We start from the raw sequence: 17584 nt of genomic DNA, 5'->3' as shown, positions 1-17584 counted from the left end.
TTCAGATATAGCTTTATTTTACGTAGTTTCTGAATATTTCTTAAATGTGTTTAATAACCTGTATTTTGTTTATTGTTTTCCTTTTACTTAATAACCAGAGGAAAAGAAGGAGATTGCTTTTATGTATTTAATGTAGGAGTTCAAAGGCTTTCTAAATGTGATTCAAAGCCCGGAAGTTGTATAGCTTTTATTAAACCAAAGATTTAATGAAATATTAGAGATTTTCCACTAAAATCAAGACAGTACATTTTTTTTGCAAAGGTCATAAAAGTGTAACAAAATAGGAAAAATGAATAAAGAATGGATTGGAGACAAAATTATAATTAATTTCAGATCATATGATTGCTTTCCTGGAAAACAAATGTTTTAATTTATAAAATTAAAATCAGAAACATGTAGAATAAAATAGCCAAATAGGAAGTAACAAAAATCTTTCTGAACACCAGTAACATTGAATGGACGTTCCTGAAGGGTCATGTCTTAGTGAAGAACTAAATTAGCCACAGAATAAACATAACTGTATGTCTATGACAGCATATCCCAAAACACAATTTTTGAAACAACTGAACAGCCTAGAAGTTATTTAACTGCCTTTCAAGAGAAAATTGAACACAGAATTGAGCATTCATTGTTGGGGGAAACCTGGAGGTAGAAGCAATGGCAGAAAAACTATTTGAAGAAGCAATGTCTACATTTTTTCCAAATTTGAGTGAACAATATAAACCTGCAGACTCTAACACTTGATGAAACTTAGCAGGATACCTAGAAAGAAATTTAGCAGGATAAACAGAAAGATAAAAATCTTTCATGAAAATTAATGAAAAGAAAAAACATCGAAGACCAGCCAGAGGAAAAATTACATTATACACATGAAAACAAAAATAGAAGTATTGCTTTCTTTTTATCAGAAGCAGTATAATCCCCAAAACAATGGGCATGCATCTTTTCTTTCTTTTTCAAATTCCTGGCATCCACGTGATTCTTCCTCCTCAGCCTCCTGAATATCTGGGACTAACAGGTATGCAGTTCTGTTCCTGTTATTAGAATGCATTTTATAATACATTGAGAGAAAAGTCAATCTAAAATTACATGACCCTTAATAACATTCTTTTTTTTATGCTGTATTATCATATCCTTTTTTTGAGTATTTTTTAATTAATTTTTTATTATATATAATAGCAGAATGCATTACAATTCTTATTACACATATAGAGCACAATTTTTCATATCTCTGGTTGTATACAGAGTATATTCACACCATTTTGTGACTTCATTCATGTACTTTGGTTAATAATGTCCATCACATTCCACCATCATTTCTTGTTTTTTTAAATTGGTTGTTCAAAACATTACATAGTTCTTGATATATCATATTTCACACTTTGATTCAAGTGGGTTATGAACTCCCATTTTTACCCCGTATACAGATTGCAGAGTCACATCAGTTACACTTCCACTGATTTACATATTGACATACTCATGTCTGTTGTATTCTGCTGCCTTTCCTATCCTCTACTATCCCCCCTCCCCTCCCCTCCCCTCCCCTCCCCTCCCCTCTTCTCTCTCTACCCCCTCTACTGTAATTCATTTCTCCCCCTTGTATTATTTTTCCCTTTCCCCTCACTTCCTCTTATATGTAATTTTGTATAACCCTGAGGGTCTCCTTCTATTTCCAAGCAATTTCCCTTCTCTCTCCCTGTACCTTCCACCTCTCATCCTTGTTTAATGTTAGTCATCTTCTCATGCTCTTCTTCCCTACTCTATTCTTAGTTACTCTCCTTGTATCAAAGAAGACATTTGGCATTTGTTTTTTAGGGATTGGCTAGCTTCACTTAGCATAATCTGCTCTAATGCCATCCATTTCCCTCCATATTCTATAATTTTGTCATTTTTTAATGCAGAGTAATACTCCATTGTGTATAAATGCCACATTTTTTTAATCCATTTGTCTATTGAAGGGCATCTAGGTTGCTTCCACAGTCTTGCTATTGTGAATTGTACTGCTATGAACATCAATGTAGCAGTGTCCCTGTAGCATGCTGTTTTTAGGTCTTTAGGGAATAGACCCAGAAGGGGAATAGCTGGATCAAATGGTGGTTCCATTCCCAGCTTTCCAAGAAATCTCCATACTGCTTTCCAAATTGGTTGCACCAATTTGCAGTCCCACCAACAATGTACAAATGTACCCTTTTCCCCACATCCTCGCCAGCACTTGTTGTTGTTTGACTTCAAAATGGCTGCCAATCTTACTGGAGTGAGATGATATCTTAGGGTGGTTTTGATTTGCATTTCTCTGACTGCTAGCGATGGTGAGCATTTTTTCATGTACTTGTTGATTGATTGTATGTCCTCCTCTGAGAAGTGTCTGTTTAGGTCCTTGGCCCATTTGTTGATTGGGTTATTTGTTATCTTATTGTCTAATTTTTTGAGTTCTTTATATACTCTGGATATTAGGGGTCTATCTGAAGTGTGAGGAGTAAAGATTTGTTCCCATGATGTAGGCTCCCTATTTACCTCTCTTATTGTTTCTTTTGCTGAGAAAAAACTTTTTAGTTTGAGCAAGTCCCATTTGTTGATTCTAGATATTAATTCTTGTGCTATGGGTGTCCTATTGAGGAATTTGGAGCCCAACCCCACAGTATGTAGGTCGTAGCCAACTTTTTCTTCTATCAGATGCCTTGTCTCTGGTTTGATATCAAGCTCCTTGATCCATTTTGAGTTAACTTTTGTGCATGGCAAGAGAAAGGGATTCAGTTTCATTTTGTTGTATATGGATTTCCAGTTTTCCCAGCACCATTTGTTGAAGATGCTATCCTTCCTCCATTGCATGCTTTTAGCCCCTTTATGAAATATAAGAAAGTTGTAGTTTTGTGGGTTGGTTTCTGTGTCCTCTATTCTGTACCATTGGTCCACCCGCCTGTTTTGGTACCAGTACCATGCTGTTTTTGTTACTATTGCTCTGTAGTATAGTTTGAAATCTGGTATCGCTATACCACCTGATTCATACTTCCTGCTTAGCATTGTTTTTGCTATTCTGGGTCTTTTATTTTTCCATATGAATTTCATGATTGCTTTCTCTATTTCTACAAGAAATGCCATTGGGATTTTGATTGGCATTGCATTAAACCTATAGAGAACTTTTGGTAATATCGCCATTTTGATGATGTTAGTTCTGCCTATCCATGAACAGGGTATATTTTTCCATCTTCTAAGATCTTCTTCAATTTCTCTCTTTAGGGTTCTGTAGTTTTCATTGTATAAGTCTTTTACCTCTTTTGTTAGGTTGATTCCCAAGTATTCTATTAGTTTTGAGGATATTGTGAATGGAGTGGTTGTCCTCATTTCCATTTCAGAGGGTTTGTCGCTGATATACAGGAATGCCTTTGATTTATGCGTGTTGATTTTATATCCTGCCACTTTGCTGAATTCATTTATTAGCTCTAATAGTTTCTTTGTAGACCCTTTTGGGTCTGCTAGGTATAGAATCATGTCATCTGCAAATAGTGATAATTTAAGTTCTTCTTTTCCTATTTTTATGCCTTTAATTTCTTTCGTCTGTCAATTGCTCTGACCAGTGTTTCGAGAACTATGTTGAACAGAAGTGGTGAGAGAGGGCATCCCTGTCTTGTTCCAGATTTTAGAGGGAATGCCTTCAATTTTTCTCCATTCAGAATGATGCTAGCCTGGGGCTTAGCGTAGATTGCTTTTACAATGTTGAGGTATGTTCCTGTTATCCCTATTTTTTCAAGAGTTTTGAACAAAAAGGGATGCTGTACTTTGTCAAATGCTTTTTCCGCATCTATTGAGATGATCATATGGTTCTTATTTTTAAGTCTATTGATGTGGTGAATAACATTTATTGATTTCCGTATATTGAACCAGCCTTGCATCTCAGGGATGAATCCTACTTGATCATGGTGTACAATTTTTTTGATATGATTTTGTATCCGATTCGCCAGAATTTTATTGAGGATTTTTGCGTCTAGGTTCATTAGAGATATAGGTCTGTAGTTTTCTTTCTTTGAAGTGTCTTTGTCTGGTTTAGGAATCAGGGTGATGTTGGCCTCGTGGAATGAATTTGGAAGTTCTCCCTCTTTTTCTATTTCCTGAAATAGCTTGAAAAGTATTGGTGTTAGTTCCTCTTTAAAGGTTTTGTAAAACTCTGCTGTATACCCATCCGGTCCTGGGCTTTTCTTAGTTGGTAATCTTTTGATGGTTTCTTCTATTTCCTCAATTGATATTGGTCTGTTTAGGTTGTCTATATCCTCCTGTCTCAATCTGGGCAGATCATATGACTTAAGAAATTTATCGATGCCTTCACTATCCTCTATTTTATTGGAGTATAAGGATTCAAAATAATTTCTGATTATCTTCTGTATTTCTGAAGTATCTGTTGTGATATTGCCTTTTTTATCCTGTATGCTAGTAATTTGAGTTCTCTCTCTTCTGCTCTTCGTTAGCATGGCTAAGGGTCTGTCGATCTTATTTATTTTTTCAAAGAACCAACTTTTAGTTTTATCAATTTTTTCAATTGTTTCTTTTGTTTCGATTTCATTAATTTCAGCTCTGATTTTAATTATTTCTTGCCTTCTACTTCTTTTGCTGTTATTTTGCTCTTCTTTTTCTAGGATTTTGAGATGAAGTATGAGATCATTTATTTGTTGGTTTTTTCTTTTTTTAAGGAATGAACTCCATGCAATGAATTTTCCTCTTAGAACTGCTTTCAATGTGTCCCATAGATTCCGATATGTTGTGTCTGTGTTTTCATTTATCTCTAAGAATTTTTTAATTTCCTTCTTAATGTCTTCTATAACCCATTGATCATTCAGTAACCTATTGTTCATTCTCCAACTGATGCATGATTTTTCCTTCCTTCTTTTATCGTTGATTTTCAGTTTCATTCCATTATGGTCAGATAAGATGCATGGTATTATCTCTACTCCTTTATATTATCTAAGAGTTGCCCTGTGACATAATATATGATCTATTTTTGAGAAGGATCCATGTGCTGCTGAGAAAAAAGTGTAACTGCTTGATGTTGGGTGGTATATTCTATATATGTCAATTAAGTCTAGGTTGTTAATTGTGTTATTGAGTTCCTTATTCAACTTTTGTTTGGAAGATCTGTCCAGTGGTGAGAGAGGTGTGTTGAAGTCTCCCATGATTATTGTATGGTGGTCTATTAGACTCTTGAACTTGAGAAGAGTTTGCTTGATGAACATAGCTGCACCATTGTTTGGGGCATATATATTTATGATTGTTATGTCTTGTTGGTGTATGGTTCCCTTGAGCAGTATGTAGTTTCCCTCTTTATCCCTTTTGATTAACTTTGGCTTGAAATCTATTTTATTTGATATGAGTATGGACACTCCTGCTTGTTTCCGCAGTCCATATGAGTGATATGATTTTTCCCAACCTTTCACCTTCAGTCTATGTATGTCTTTTCCTATCAAATGCGTCTCCTGTAGGCAGCATATTGTTGGGTCATGTTTTGTGATCCATTCTACTAGCCTGTGTCTCTTAATTGGTGAGTTTAAGCCATTAACATTTAGGGTTATTATTGAGATATGGGTTATCCTTCCAGCCATATTTGTGTATTTATGTTACTGAGTATGGTTTGTTTTCCTCTTTGATTATTTTCCCCCCTTTACTGTCCTACCTCCCACTGTTGGTTTTCATTGTTATTTTCCATTTCCTCTTCCTGTAATGTTTTGCTGAGGATTTTTTGGAGAGATGGTTTTCTAGCTGCAAATTCTTTTAACTTTTGTTTATCGTGGAAGGTTTTAATTTCATCTTCCATCTTGAAGCTTAATTTTGCTGGATACACAATTCTTGGTTGGAACCCATTTTTTTTCAGTGTTTGAAATATGTTATTCCAGGATTTTCTAGCTTTCAAAGTCTGTGGTGAGAGATCAGCTGTTATCCTGATTGGTTTACCCCTAAATGTAATCTGCTTCCTTTCTCTTGTAGCTGTTAAAATTCTCTCCTTATTCTGTATGTTGGGCATCTTCATTATAATGTGTCTGGGTGTGGATCTCTTATGATTATGCACATTCGGCGTCCTGTAGGCTTCTAGGATTTGGGATTCTGTCTCATTCTTCAAGTCTGGGAAGTTTTCTCGAATTATTTCATTGAATAGATTGCTCATTCCTTTGGTTTGGAGCTCTGTGCCTTCCTGTATCCCAATGACTCTTAAGTTTGGTCGTTTAATGTTATCCCATATTTCTTGGATGTTCTGCTCATGGTTTCTTAACAGTCTTGCTGAGCTGTCTATGTTCTTTTCAAGTTGAAATACTTTGTCTTCATTGTCTGATGTTCTATCTTCTAAGTGTTCTACTCTGCTGGTAGTATTCTCAATTGAGTTTTTAAGTTGGTTTATTGCTTCCTGCCTTTCTAGGATTTCTGTTTGTTTTTTATAACCTCTATCTCCCTGTATAGTTGATCTTTTGCTTCCTGGATTTGTTTATGTATTTCATTGTTGAAGAGATCTTTAATTGTCTGATTTTGCTGTCTAATGTCTTCCTTGAGACTCCAGATCATCTGAAGCATGTATCTCCTGAATTCTTTATCTGACATTCCATCTGCTGCAGATATTACCTCTTCTAACGTTGAGTTGACCTGCATTGCTTGTGGTCCTTTCTTTCCTTGTCTCTTCATACTGTTCACGTTTCTTTCTGCTTACTGAGACTGTTGTGTTGTTGAATTTTCCCCCTATATATTTTTATTACTCTTGTATAGTTGCAAAGTCTCCCGCGCAGGCGTGGGCAGGGGCTCTGCTCCTCCTCCAATTGGGGCACTGTGCCTACCACATCGGCAGGCCGCTGGGCCTGTTCTTCTGGTTGGTAGCAGGTGTGCCTACCTTGCAGGCGCGTGGGGCTGCTCTGCCACTCCCAGGTTGCTGGGCCTGACATGCTGGTGGGTTGCAGGTCCGGCTACCTTGCAGGCGCGGGGGGAGGGCGCACACCTATTTGTATTTAGACAGTTACGCGAAATGGAGGACGTAATGCTTGGGATGAAAGTTGGGGGGAAGGGGAAGGTAGGTGCTCTTGAAAAGAAAGAAGGAGAGGGAGATAGATAGCATAGAGGAGAATGGGAAGAGCAGTAAAACTTGGAAGGGGAGAGAGAGAGGGAAAAGGGAGAGAAAAAATTAAAATGAAATAGGAAATAAAATTAGGTCTTAGAGATCCATTCTCTTCTTTTCCCGTAGGCAAAGCTGTGCCCTCCGGGCTGAGTTTTTCCCTCAATGTGTCAACAGCAATCCCTGTAAGGCGGTTCCTGGGAGTCTCTCAATCCTGTTGGTCCAGAGCTGTTTCACTTCTACGGCCCCTCCTCCCCTTCCTCCTGCCAGCCAGCCAGGTCCTGCTCACCGGAGGCAGTTCCCCAAGGATTTGGTTACACTTTCAGCCCCACCGAGTGCTCTATTTCCGTAACGACTGAGCACTCTCGCTGTCATTCATCTAAGCCCCAGTGCTGTGGAGGTGTGGTCTGGGAGTCAATTGTTTAATTTTTCCCGACCCCTTTGGTGGGCACACCTTCAGAATCTGGCAGCTAAGACCATTGGTGTCGCTGCTGGTGGTAATAGGAGTTGGGGGTCGAGGATTCCCCTCTACTTCCCTCAGCCCCTACAGTCACAACCACACTGCTGGTGGTAGGAGGAGTTGGGGGTCTGGAGTGTCCTCTGTTTCCCTCCGCCCCTACCGTCACACCCTCTCAGTTCGTGGTTGGGGGATTTGGGGGTGGGGAGTCTTCTCTGCTTCCCTCTGCCCCTACAGTCACGCCCTCGTCACTGGCAGTAGGGGAAGTTGGGGGTCAAGAGTCCTTTGGCCCTTACGGTCACGCCCACGGAGAGATTTTGAAGTTTCCCGGTTGTTTGTATCTGGTGTGGGTGGGAGTCACACACCTGCTAAAGTAGATTCCGCAGGGAAGGAATCTCTTTGGCCGAACTTTGGTGACTTCCCCTCTCTGCTATGGCGGGTCCCTGGCTCCTTGCCGGAGTGTCCGAAGGGAGGGGTGGAACTGGCTTGTCTCTGGTCTGACACAATCTCTGGTTTTAGTTCCCAGTTCGCTATTTCGTAAAGGGTTGGTTAGATTCCCTTCAAGCTGTCGGGGGGGGGGGGGCGTTCGCTGGGTGGGCGGGGCTGTTAGTAGAGTCGGGAGGGCACGGGCTGTCTGCTGGGCCAGGCGGGGATACTTCTCGCTGCGCCGGGCCGCTGGGGGCTGCCTGTAGAGTCGGGCAGCTGCGGCCCGCGTGGCTAAGATCAGGGCGGGCGGGGTGGCCGTTCGCTGAGCGAGAGTGGGGCCTCCCGGGAAGGAGGAATGGCGGGTGCGGTCTGCGGGTTCGGGCGGGCTGCGCCGCTCGGGGCTGCCGGCTGCTTTCTGAAGCGGCTGGTGGCCGCGGGATTGTACTTCTGCACCCGCCGGGGGGCCGCCTGTAGAGCCGGGCAGCTGCAGCCGCGTGGCTAGGAGCCTGGCAGGCGTGGTGGCCGTTCGCAGAGCGAGAGCAGGGCCTCCCCGGGACGGCGGGTGCCGTTTGCGGGTTCGCGGGTTCGGGCGGGCCGCGCCGCTCTGGGCCGCCGGCCGCTTGCAGAAGCGGCTGGTGGCTGTGGGACTGGACCTCCGCGCCCGCGTGGCCGGCCAAGATCCACTTGTCTGGGACAAACTGACACTTCTAATAAACCTACCAATTCCCGGCAGGTCCCCTCTAAACGGAATTTTGCTAGAAGTTCCTCAGTAGGTAGACTGCCGCTGTTCCAATGGGTCTTTCTGATCCCGTTAATGTGGAGACATTGGAATCGCTGCTTCCTCGCCGGCGGCCACGTTGGATCCCCTCCCTTAATAACATTCTTCAAAATGAAGATGAAATTAAGCCATTTTTAGGCAAATAAAGTCATAGGGAATTTGTTGCCACCACGTTTCTGTTAGTAGGAATGTTAAAGGAAATTTTTAATGACATAAAAATGGAAAGACAGATCTATAAAAGAAATGAGAAGCAGTGGAAATGGTAAATATTCAAATGAATATAAAAGGTTTATTTTTTCTATGTTAGTCTTAGAATTTTCTTCTAAAGGTAATTAAAGCAAAAGTAATAACTTGCTATTATTTAAAATAATCGTGTGGTCTATAATATACATGTAGAAGCAAAGGTATGACCACAGTAGCACAAAAGTTTGTATGCAGATTGCATTGCAAGTTCAGATGCTTTTCAACTCATAATAGGGTTACAGACTGATAAACCCATCATAGGTCGAAAATGCATTTAATGTACCTAACCTATCAAATGTTATGGCTTAACAACAGAATACACAGTCTTAAGAGTATCAACTTTTTATTCTTGTAATTGAATGGCTGACTGGCATCTGGTTCACTGCCACTTCCCAGCATCTCCAGAGAGCTTAGGAGGCCAACCTTAGGGGTGACTGAGTTACACTCCACAGCTGGGTGCTGAGGCACTCAGTCACAGAAATGGGTGTGTCTTGCTACAGCCCCATGGGTGAAGCTATGCTCACCTGTTCCTTTGTAATATAATCCCTTTAGGATAGAATCTTCCATGGAAGTGCCTTGTGTGTGTCCCCTCCTCTTACTGTGCCCTTGGGTGTGGCCTACCCAGGTGTCAGTCAACCTGCTGACAGTGGACATCATGAAGATAGACTCACCCCCTGAAACCTGACCCCTGCCTCATTTGAATAGCTTCTCCTCAATAAAAGGGGTCAGCGTGTGCTCTAGCTCTCTTTCTCTTTCTGCGGACCCTTAAGGTCAGAGGAGCCGTCATAGCAACCCCAAAGAAAAAGGTATTTGTGTCTCTTGTGTGGTTATTTCATGCAGCCCAGTTAGCCCAGTTTAACTAGAGTGACCCCTGAGCCTTTTAGTCTCGAGAACAGAAACCTGGCAAGAGAGTTTGTCTGCTTGTGACTGTCTGTATGTCATAGACATACATACAGATACAGATAGCCCAGGAAAAGATCAAAATTCAAAGTATGATTTTTACTGATCCTATATTGTTTTTGTAACATTATAAAGTAAAAAAAAAAAATGTAAGTTCAGCAGGGTGTAGTGGCACATACCTATAATCCTGGTGCCAGGAGGATCACAAGTTCGAAGCCAGCCTCAGGAACTTTAGTGAAGCCCTAAGCAACTTAGTGAGACCTTGTCTCAGAATAAAAAATAAGAAGGGCTGGGGATGTTTGTAGTTAAACACCCCTTAGTTCAATTCCTGGTACCAAAACAAAACAAAAAATTGTAAGTTGAACTGTTTATTGTAAGTCATGCTGTTGTAGTATTTTTTCATTATATGGAAATAGTGTAATAGTTGATTATATATTGTATAAATTAATAGTCAGTGCTGTAATCCCTAAAGCAGCCATACACACAATAAAAGTCTCAGTAGAGAAATTGAAATAGTAAAAAAATAGTCAATATTGGATAAGAAAAGTAAAGAATTGATCGGGAAAATTGAAAACAAAAGGCAAGATAGTATACTTATGTTGTGATGTGAAGTTGTATAGTCACTTTGGAAAACAGTTTAGCAGTTTTGTATAAAGTTAAAATAGAATTAGCATAGGATTAAGAAATTATCCTTCTAAGGTATTTATATGCCCAAGAGAAATTAAAATAAACGTCCATTCATAGTTTGTAACAACCTTATTCACAATAGCCCAGAACCATGAACAATCCAAATTGTGTATCAAAAGGTGCATAGCTCAATAGTTATTATTTTCATATCATGGAACACCAGTTAGCAATAAGAAGAATTAAACTATTGGGTAATACAGCAATATAGATGGGTCTCAAAGACATATTGAGTAGAAGATCTAGTCTTAAAAAAAAAGTGAAGTGTGAGGCTGTTCATAGTGGATTTTTGCATGTAAATTATACCCAATATTGTTTATTTAAAAGGAAAAGTAAACCAGATTCTAGGTGTGGCTATAGGGATGATATAATAAAAAAGCAAAAGCAACAGCAGCAACAAAATAACATGAACTAATAATTGAAAGACAACTTTAAGTTTAAAAATATATTTACAAAATATGTTTGAAAAAATATCGAGTTAAGGGCTGGGTTTGTAGCTCAGTGGTGAAGCACTTGCCTTTCATGTGTAAAGCACTCAGTTCAATCATCAGAACCAAAAAAAATCCTCAGAACATAAAAAAATAAAATGAAATAAAGGTAGTGTGTCCGTCTACAACTAAAAAATATTTCTTAAAAAATAGGGTTAAAATTAGAAAGACCAAGAGACATTTAAAATTATGTTAAATACTAATGTAAGAAGCAGTTCAAATTATGCTTAAATAGTCATAAAATTTTCCAAAAGGGTAGGTGAAAATATGACCATAGACTGGCTTTCAGATCAGGATGTTATTGGAAAAGAGACAAGACTTAGACATAAGTCTTTATATTTTGGGGGGTATACTTTGAATTTTATGTCTTCTGAATATATTATCTCCCTAATTTAAATGAAAATAAAACAAAAGTCAGATTTCATATTAAAATAAAGTTGTTACATTCTGTCAAACAGGGAATTTTTTTTTAATTTTAAAAATTTTGCCTTCTGTTGTAGATCAGGTGAGAAGTAGTTCATTCTTACATTGTAGTTTTACTTGTAGACAAGTTTATCGTTATCTGTCAAAAGCCTCTAAAACTTTATATTACTTTTGACACAGCATTTTACCCTAAGGAAATAATAGAGGTGTGGGCTAAGGAAGACATATACAAAACCATATTTTTTCATAGCATATTTCATAAAAACAAAAGATATAGGTTAAACCTCCTAAGTATAGGTTAAACCTCCAGTGGGAAGGACAAACAAGTTTCGTACTCTAAAAGATAATATGCTGCCCTTTGAGTTATATCATAGGGAAAATAATTTATACTAGAAAAATGTAAAAACCAGGTTAAGATATCTTATAAGGGAGAACATACAACATGTTAGTCATAAGTATACAATTTGAGAATGAAAGTGCTAAAATATTTAAAATTATTTATTTTTACAGTATTTAATGATAAATTTGTTTTATTTTTACTAGATGTACTGTGAAACAGTTCTGTTTAAAAAACTATTTTCCAAATATTCAAATTGGAATAATTTCTTAAAAAAAAACAAGTACACCTTCATGTACGTTTATACAATTTTGAAATTATTAATATCTGTGACCTTTGTCTGCTTTTATTTGAGAAGGTATTTCCTGAACAGTTGCTTAGATCAAATTCTGCTTAACTGCCAGGTATTCTAAATTCTAAAAGTTTGCATATTAAAATGTGTAACTATTTTGAACCACTTATTTTTAAAAATGCATCCTTTTACTTTCATTCAGAATGCCTTCTACATGTACTGTATATTTTTACATTGAAAATAAGACTTCTGCTTTTAGTTGTTTTTTTTAAAATAATTTTTCCAATTTAGTTAATCCAAAATCATGGGGCTTCTTCATTTCATCGAGGTCTAGAATTTAAATACGTCTAATTGAAAATAAGAGCTCCATCAAATCATTATTTTGTAGGTCAAGATATTGCAACTTAAACTTACACATTGTTTGAATGCTTTAATTTATTAGTTCATACTTTGTTTTGGGACAAATTTTAACATCAATTGTTTGCAAACTTCTTCTCTGATAACTACATTTCACTAGAAGCTTTGTTCTTTGAATATACCAGAGAAAGATTTTCAATGGACTTTGGACAAAATATAATTCAAATTTATTATCAAAATAATGAGTATGATTGTAGGACACTTAGATTTACCGTGAAAATTATTAAAAGTTTATCAAACATTTCTAAAATTCTGTTGTTGGTAATCAGCCAAGAGAGAAATCGTGTTTTTTACTTATTTTATTGTTATTCATTGTAAATGTATTCAGGTACTTATTATATATAAAAACATATGTACATTTAGATATCTATACTTCTTATTTTGATCATCTGAAAAATCATAACAAGCAGAAATAATAATTTACTTGGTTTTTGGCAGCTTTTTTATATTTGGAACTTTTCTGTCCTTGACAGTTTTATTTCTTGTTCTTGAAGATTTCCTTATTTTTCTGAGTTGTTATTTTCTCAGTGCTGTGTGTGTGCATGAAATTTAATATTTTAGATTCTTCTTATGAGACACTATATAAAATAAAAGATGACAAACCTTGTATATAATTTAGTATTTTGAAAGGTATTTCAGTGTATTGTGACTTAAGCTTAACTTCATGACTTTTGCCAGAAAGTTTCTACAGAGAAGGGTAAATTGTTGAACTTCCTGGGCTATATTTGACAACACTGTAATTTATTCACTACACCAAGACCTAGCTAATCTTTCTAAATGGTATGTTTTTCTTCCTAAAGCATTATGCTCAGTTATCCATGACCTTTTATCACACTTAAAATGAAAATTCTGAAATTGTACCACAGCCTACAGAATTCTTATGGAGTTTAGATTATACTAACTCTCTAACCTCATCCTATATCATTGACTTTCTTACTTTCTGAGCTCTAGCCACACTAGTCCCCCTTAATTTCCATCAGCCCCATTGCCATTACCTTTGCTGTTTCCCCTCCTAGGAATTCTCTTCTTCCAGACATTTCATGAGTATCTCCTCATCATTCAGGTCTTAGTTCAGACTGAGTCATTTCAGAAATATGTTGTCTAAATTTGGTACATAAAGAGTCTTTCATCTAACATGCTTTCTTTCTTAGTAAATTATTCAGATTTCTATTTTCTTATTTAATTTTCTTTATAACAACTGTAACTATTTAAATGATCTTTTTTTATTGTGGAAGCATGAATAAACTTGACATAGGTTTACCAGTGTCTCTCCCACAGTATAGTAGGCACTTATTATTTGTGAGATAAATGACTATCCTGTGTAGTTACTATATTTATATGCTTTCTTTGGTTTAGCCTATAGTCATTAAAACTACATTAGTGATATTGGCCTTCCATAATTTAAAGATATTATAAAAATAATATTTAACAATGAAGGAACTTTAAGCAAGGTACTGATATGTTCTGGTATAGATTTTGATGTTTTAGCACTGATCAATAAAATATAAAGGATATTGAATTCTCATTTTACATCCATTTATCCAGAAGACAAAGGAATGTAAGATGAGAAAATATTGATAATTTTACTTCTAAAAGTAAGAAAAGACCCCATAGAATGGTTTAAAATTCTAGTAAGAAGAATCTATGAACTCTACTGCTTGAATAATTAATCTAGACTTCCATTTATAACCATGGAAGGGCTTTTATCAGACTACCTTCTTACCAAAAGCAAACATAAAAACTAGAAGTATATAAGACCAAATTGATTGAAGATTTCAGAGAACAACTAACTCAATTCTTGAAGTGGCTATGATCTTAAGTTCATCTCTATACTGGCGTTTTTTCCTAAGGGATTGTTCCAGTCAATGGAATAGGCAATAGAGGCCAAACTCAAACTGATAGTCTATTATTATTATTATTATTATTATTATTATTTATATATGGCAGAAGAATGCATTTGGATTCATTGTACACAATTACAGTACAACTTTACATTTCTATGGTTGTACACGATGTAGCGTTGCATCTGATATGTAGTCATACATGTACCTAGGATAATGATGTCCGTCTCATTCCATCATCTTTCCTACCCCCATTTCCCTTCCCCACCCCTCCCCTGCTTCCCCTTTGCCCCATCAAAGTTCTTCCATTTTTCCCATGTTCCCCCCATTATGGATCAGTATCCACTTATCGGAGAGAACATTCGGCCTTTGATTTTTTGGGGATTGGCTGGCTTCACTTAGCGTGATATTCTCCAATTCTATCCATTTACCTGCAAATGCCATAATTTTATTCTCTTTTAATGCTGAGTAATATTCCATTATGTAAGTCAGGTCTTGTAACTGCTAAAATGACTGAGACATGATGACATTTTCTCAGAAAGGAAGGGCTTAAGAAAAACTCAAAAAATTTCTTAGAAATTTTCCTCATGTCATTGGTGACTCTGTGTATGTATGATTGTCAAGACTCAATGAATCACAACAGAAAATTGCAGAAGACAAAATGACTAAAGAAAGAGTTTAATAGTCATACCATTCTGAGGAGCCCAGAGATTAGTGTTTACATCTGCTAAGGTGAAGAAACCTTGGTAAAGATAACTTGAGATCTCAGGGCAACTATATAAAAGGTAGAGGTAAATGTGAAATAGATTACCATAAAGCTTGAAACCAAGGTAATCTGCCTGTATTCAAACTGCATTTCAGGAGAAATTTAACCTTTTAAAAAGATAATGCCATCTAAGCTGGGTATGGTGGCACATGCAAGGAATCCTAGCAGGAAGATTTTGAGTTCAAAGCCAGCCTCAGCAAAAGCAAGGTGCTAAGCAATTCAGTGAGACCTCATCTCTAAATAAATACAAAATAGGACTGGGGATCTGGCTCAGTGGTTGAGTGCCCCTGAGTTCAATCCCAGGTACCACCCCACCCCTAAAACAAAAACAAAAACAAAAAAACCCATCATCTAAAGTCTCTATAATTTTTCTCTTACATGATAATGTTTCAAATAAAAAATTATAGAGCAGGCTGGGAAAAAAGGGCAGGAACATATCCTAGAGATTATTTCTACAAAACTGAAATGCACAGAAATTTATTTTCTTTAAGTTTATATGATAAACTTAATAAAATATTGGAAATATTTCTAGGGACCATCAATAGGGTATTGATTAAATAAATTACATCTATTTATATAATGTGATAGATGTTACTCAAGCACTATCAGTATTTGGAGCAGGATAGTTCTTTATGGTATGATAATGTTCTAACCATTTAGGACATTTTATACCTTTGGTCCTCTTGTCCTAAATGCAAGTTGTACACTTACGGTTTGAGACAAGTTGAAATGCACACATGGTTTTATGGCCCTGGGATGGGATGTTTCAACTGAGAATCAACAATATCATTGAATTCTGTGCAGATTAAAAAGAAACCAAGGAGGAGAAAGCTGTGATAACAGAAGGACCATGAAGGTGCATTGTAGAATAAAATGCAAGATACAGAGAAGTTAGTATAGTTGGCTATATTTGTTCTAGGAAAGGAGGAAAATATGAATATATATTTAGATTGCTTATATATGCATGAAAATTTGAATTGATATGTAATGAAAGTTATTGTGGAGCCTTGCAGTGTGAAAGGAGATGAGACTAGATAAAATATGTTTAATGTATACTTTTTTATAATTTTAAAACCTGGATGTATTACCTATACAAAATTTTTAATCATCAAAGTTTTAGATATAAATTAACTATTGTTAGATGTAATACTTTTTACGGGATTTATTTAAAATTCATGTATTCATTAGATTTTTTGTTGTTATTGTTGTTGTCCCCCTTCCCCCAATCTTTTCCTTTCATTCAGTGGAGTAGGGCGAAACTGGGGCTGGGCGTCTGCAGGTAGCAGTATTCTGGCTGAATTTGGTACACTACATATGGAATTTGTCCACCTCAGCTACTTGACAGGGGACCTGGTTTACTATAAAAAGGTTAGTTTTCTTTCCTTTTTTGTTTGTTATAAAAGAGTTCTTAAAAATTTGTTCAAAGACTTGATTAGTGCTTAATATGTTTATCAGGGCTCTGGATATTATTATTTTTTCTTTTTACCTTAAACATAGCTTTTCAATTTAAAACATTTAAAATATTTATTATTATTTTAAAAGTTTTTAAAAATACAAAAATTTATTGTCATTTCAATTGTGCTGAAGTTCCTAGCCAGCATGGTAAGATAAGAAAAATGAACAAAAGGTTTAAGAATTGAAAAGGAAGAAAGAACATACTGATTATTCACAGATTACATGGTTATCTATTATATAGATATATACTATATTAAGGTAGTCTAAATTTTTCTTTTTGGGGGAGCGGGGTAGGAAGGGTAAACGGATTGAACCCAGGGCTTTGCACATGTTTATGCACTTTGCCACAGAGCCGTATCTTCAACCTGAACAGTCTTTTTCAATGACTAAACCAAGAGCTTAATGTGGGTTTATTTTTTGTATAAAAGACTGATATCGACATTAAAAGTCAACAATATTTCTCTGAACTAGCTACAAAAGGCAAGAAAATGTCATTTTATAAAAAGATGCCTTATGATGGTAGGAACAAAAGTATGTTTCCCACAAATAAATCTAACAAAAAGTAAAGTTCGATACTTTATTAAATGGCATTGGAGAAGACTTAAATAAGTGAGAGTAGGATCACAGACTGATGGTTAATACTTCTTTGGACTGCAAGTAATGTGTGAGAAGCTAGAAAAATAACAAAGAATTTTACAGACAAGCTGTTTGTGTCTGCAAACTTGGGCGAGAAAAGAGAATCCGTGACAGATATTCTGTCCTGAGCAATGAGTGCTGCATTGAAAATCACAGTTGACTAGGGGAAAGCAAAGGGCATAAAAACATATTTACATCTGGACTCTTGTCTTATATATGAAAGCTTTCTTGTGAATAGCTGAGTCAAGAAAAATAGTAATGAGTAGTTCATCAAAAAAGAATAAGTACAGAACTTATACAAAAATCTTCCAGAATAAAAGAATGAAATGCACATGAGAAATACTGGCCAAAAAATATTTATCA

The 17584-nt window shown here is 36.7% G+C and overlaps 1 protein-coding gene across 1 annotated transcript in view; it reads left to right on the top strand.

Annotated features, from left to right (window-relative positions):
- MAN1A2 (mannosidase alpha class 1A member 2) overlaps positions 1-17584 on the top strand; it is a 144280-nt gene that overhangs the window by 65851 nt on the left and 60845 nt on the right. The window contains exon 7 of the mRNA XM_081306320.1: positions 16375-16498. Coding sequence (XP_081162446.1) covers positions 16375-16498 — 124 coding nt within the window. The remainder of the gene's footprint in view (positions 1-16374; positions 16499-17584) is intronic.

This window comes from Spermophilus citellus (assembly GCF_964194105.1).
Source record: "Spermophilus citellus genome assembly, chromosome: 9".
Lineage (NCBI taxonomy): Eukaryota > Metazoa > Chordata > Mammalia > Rodentia > Sciuridae > Spermophilus > Spermophilus citellus.
This window is presented reverse-complemented; position numbering and strand designations above follow the sequence as displayed.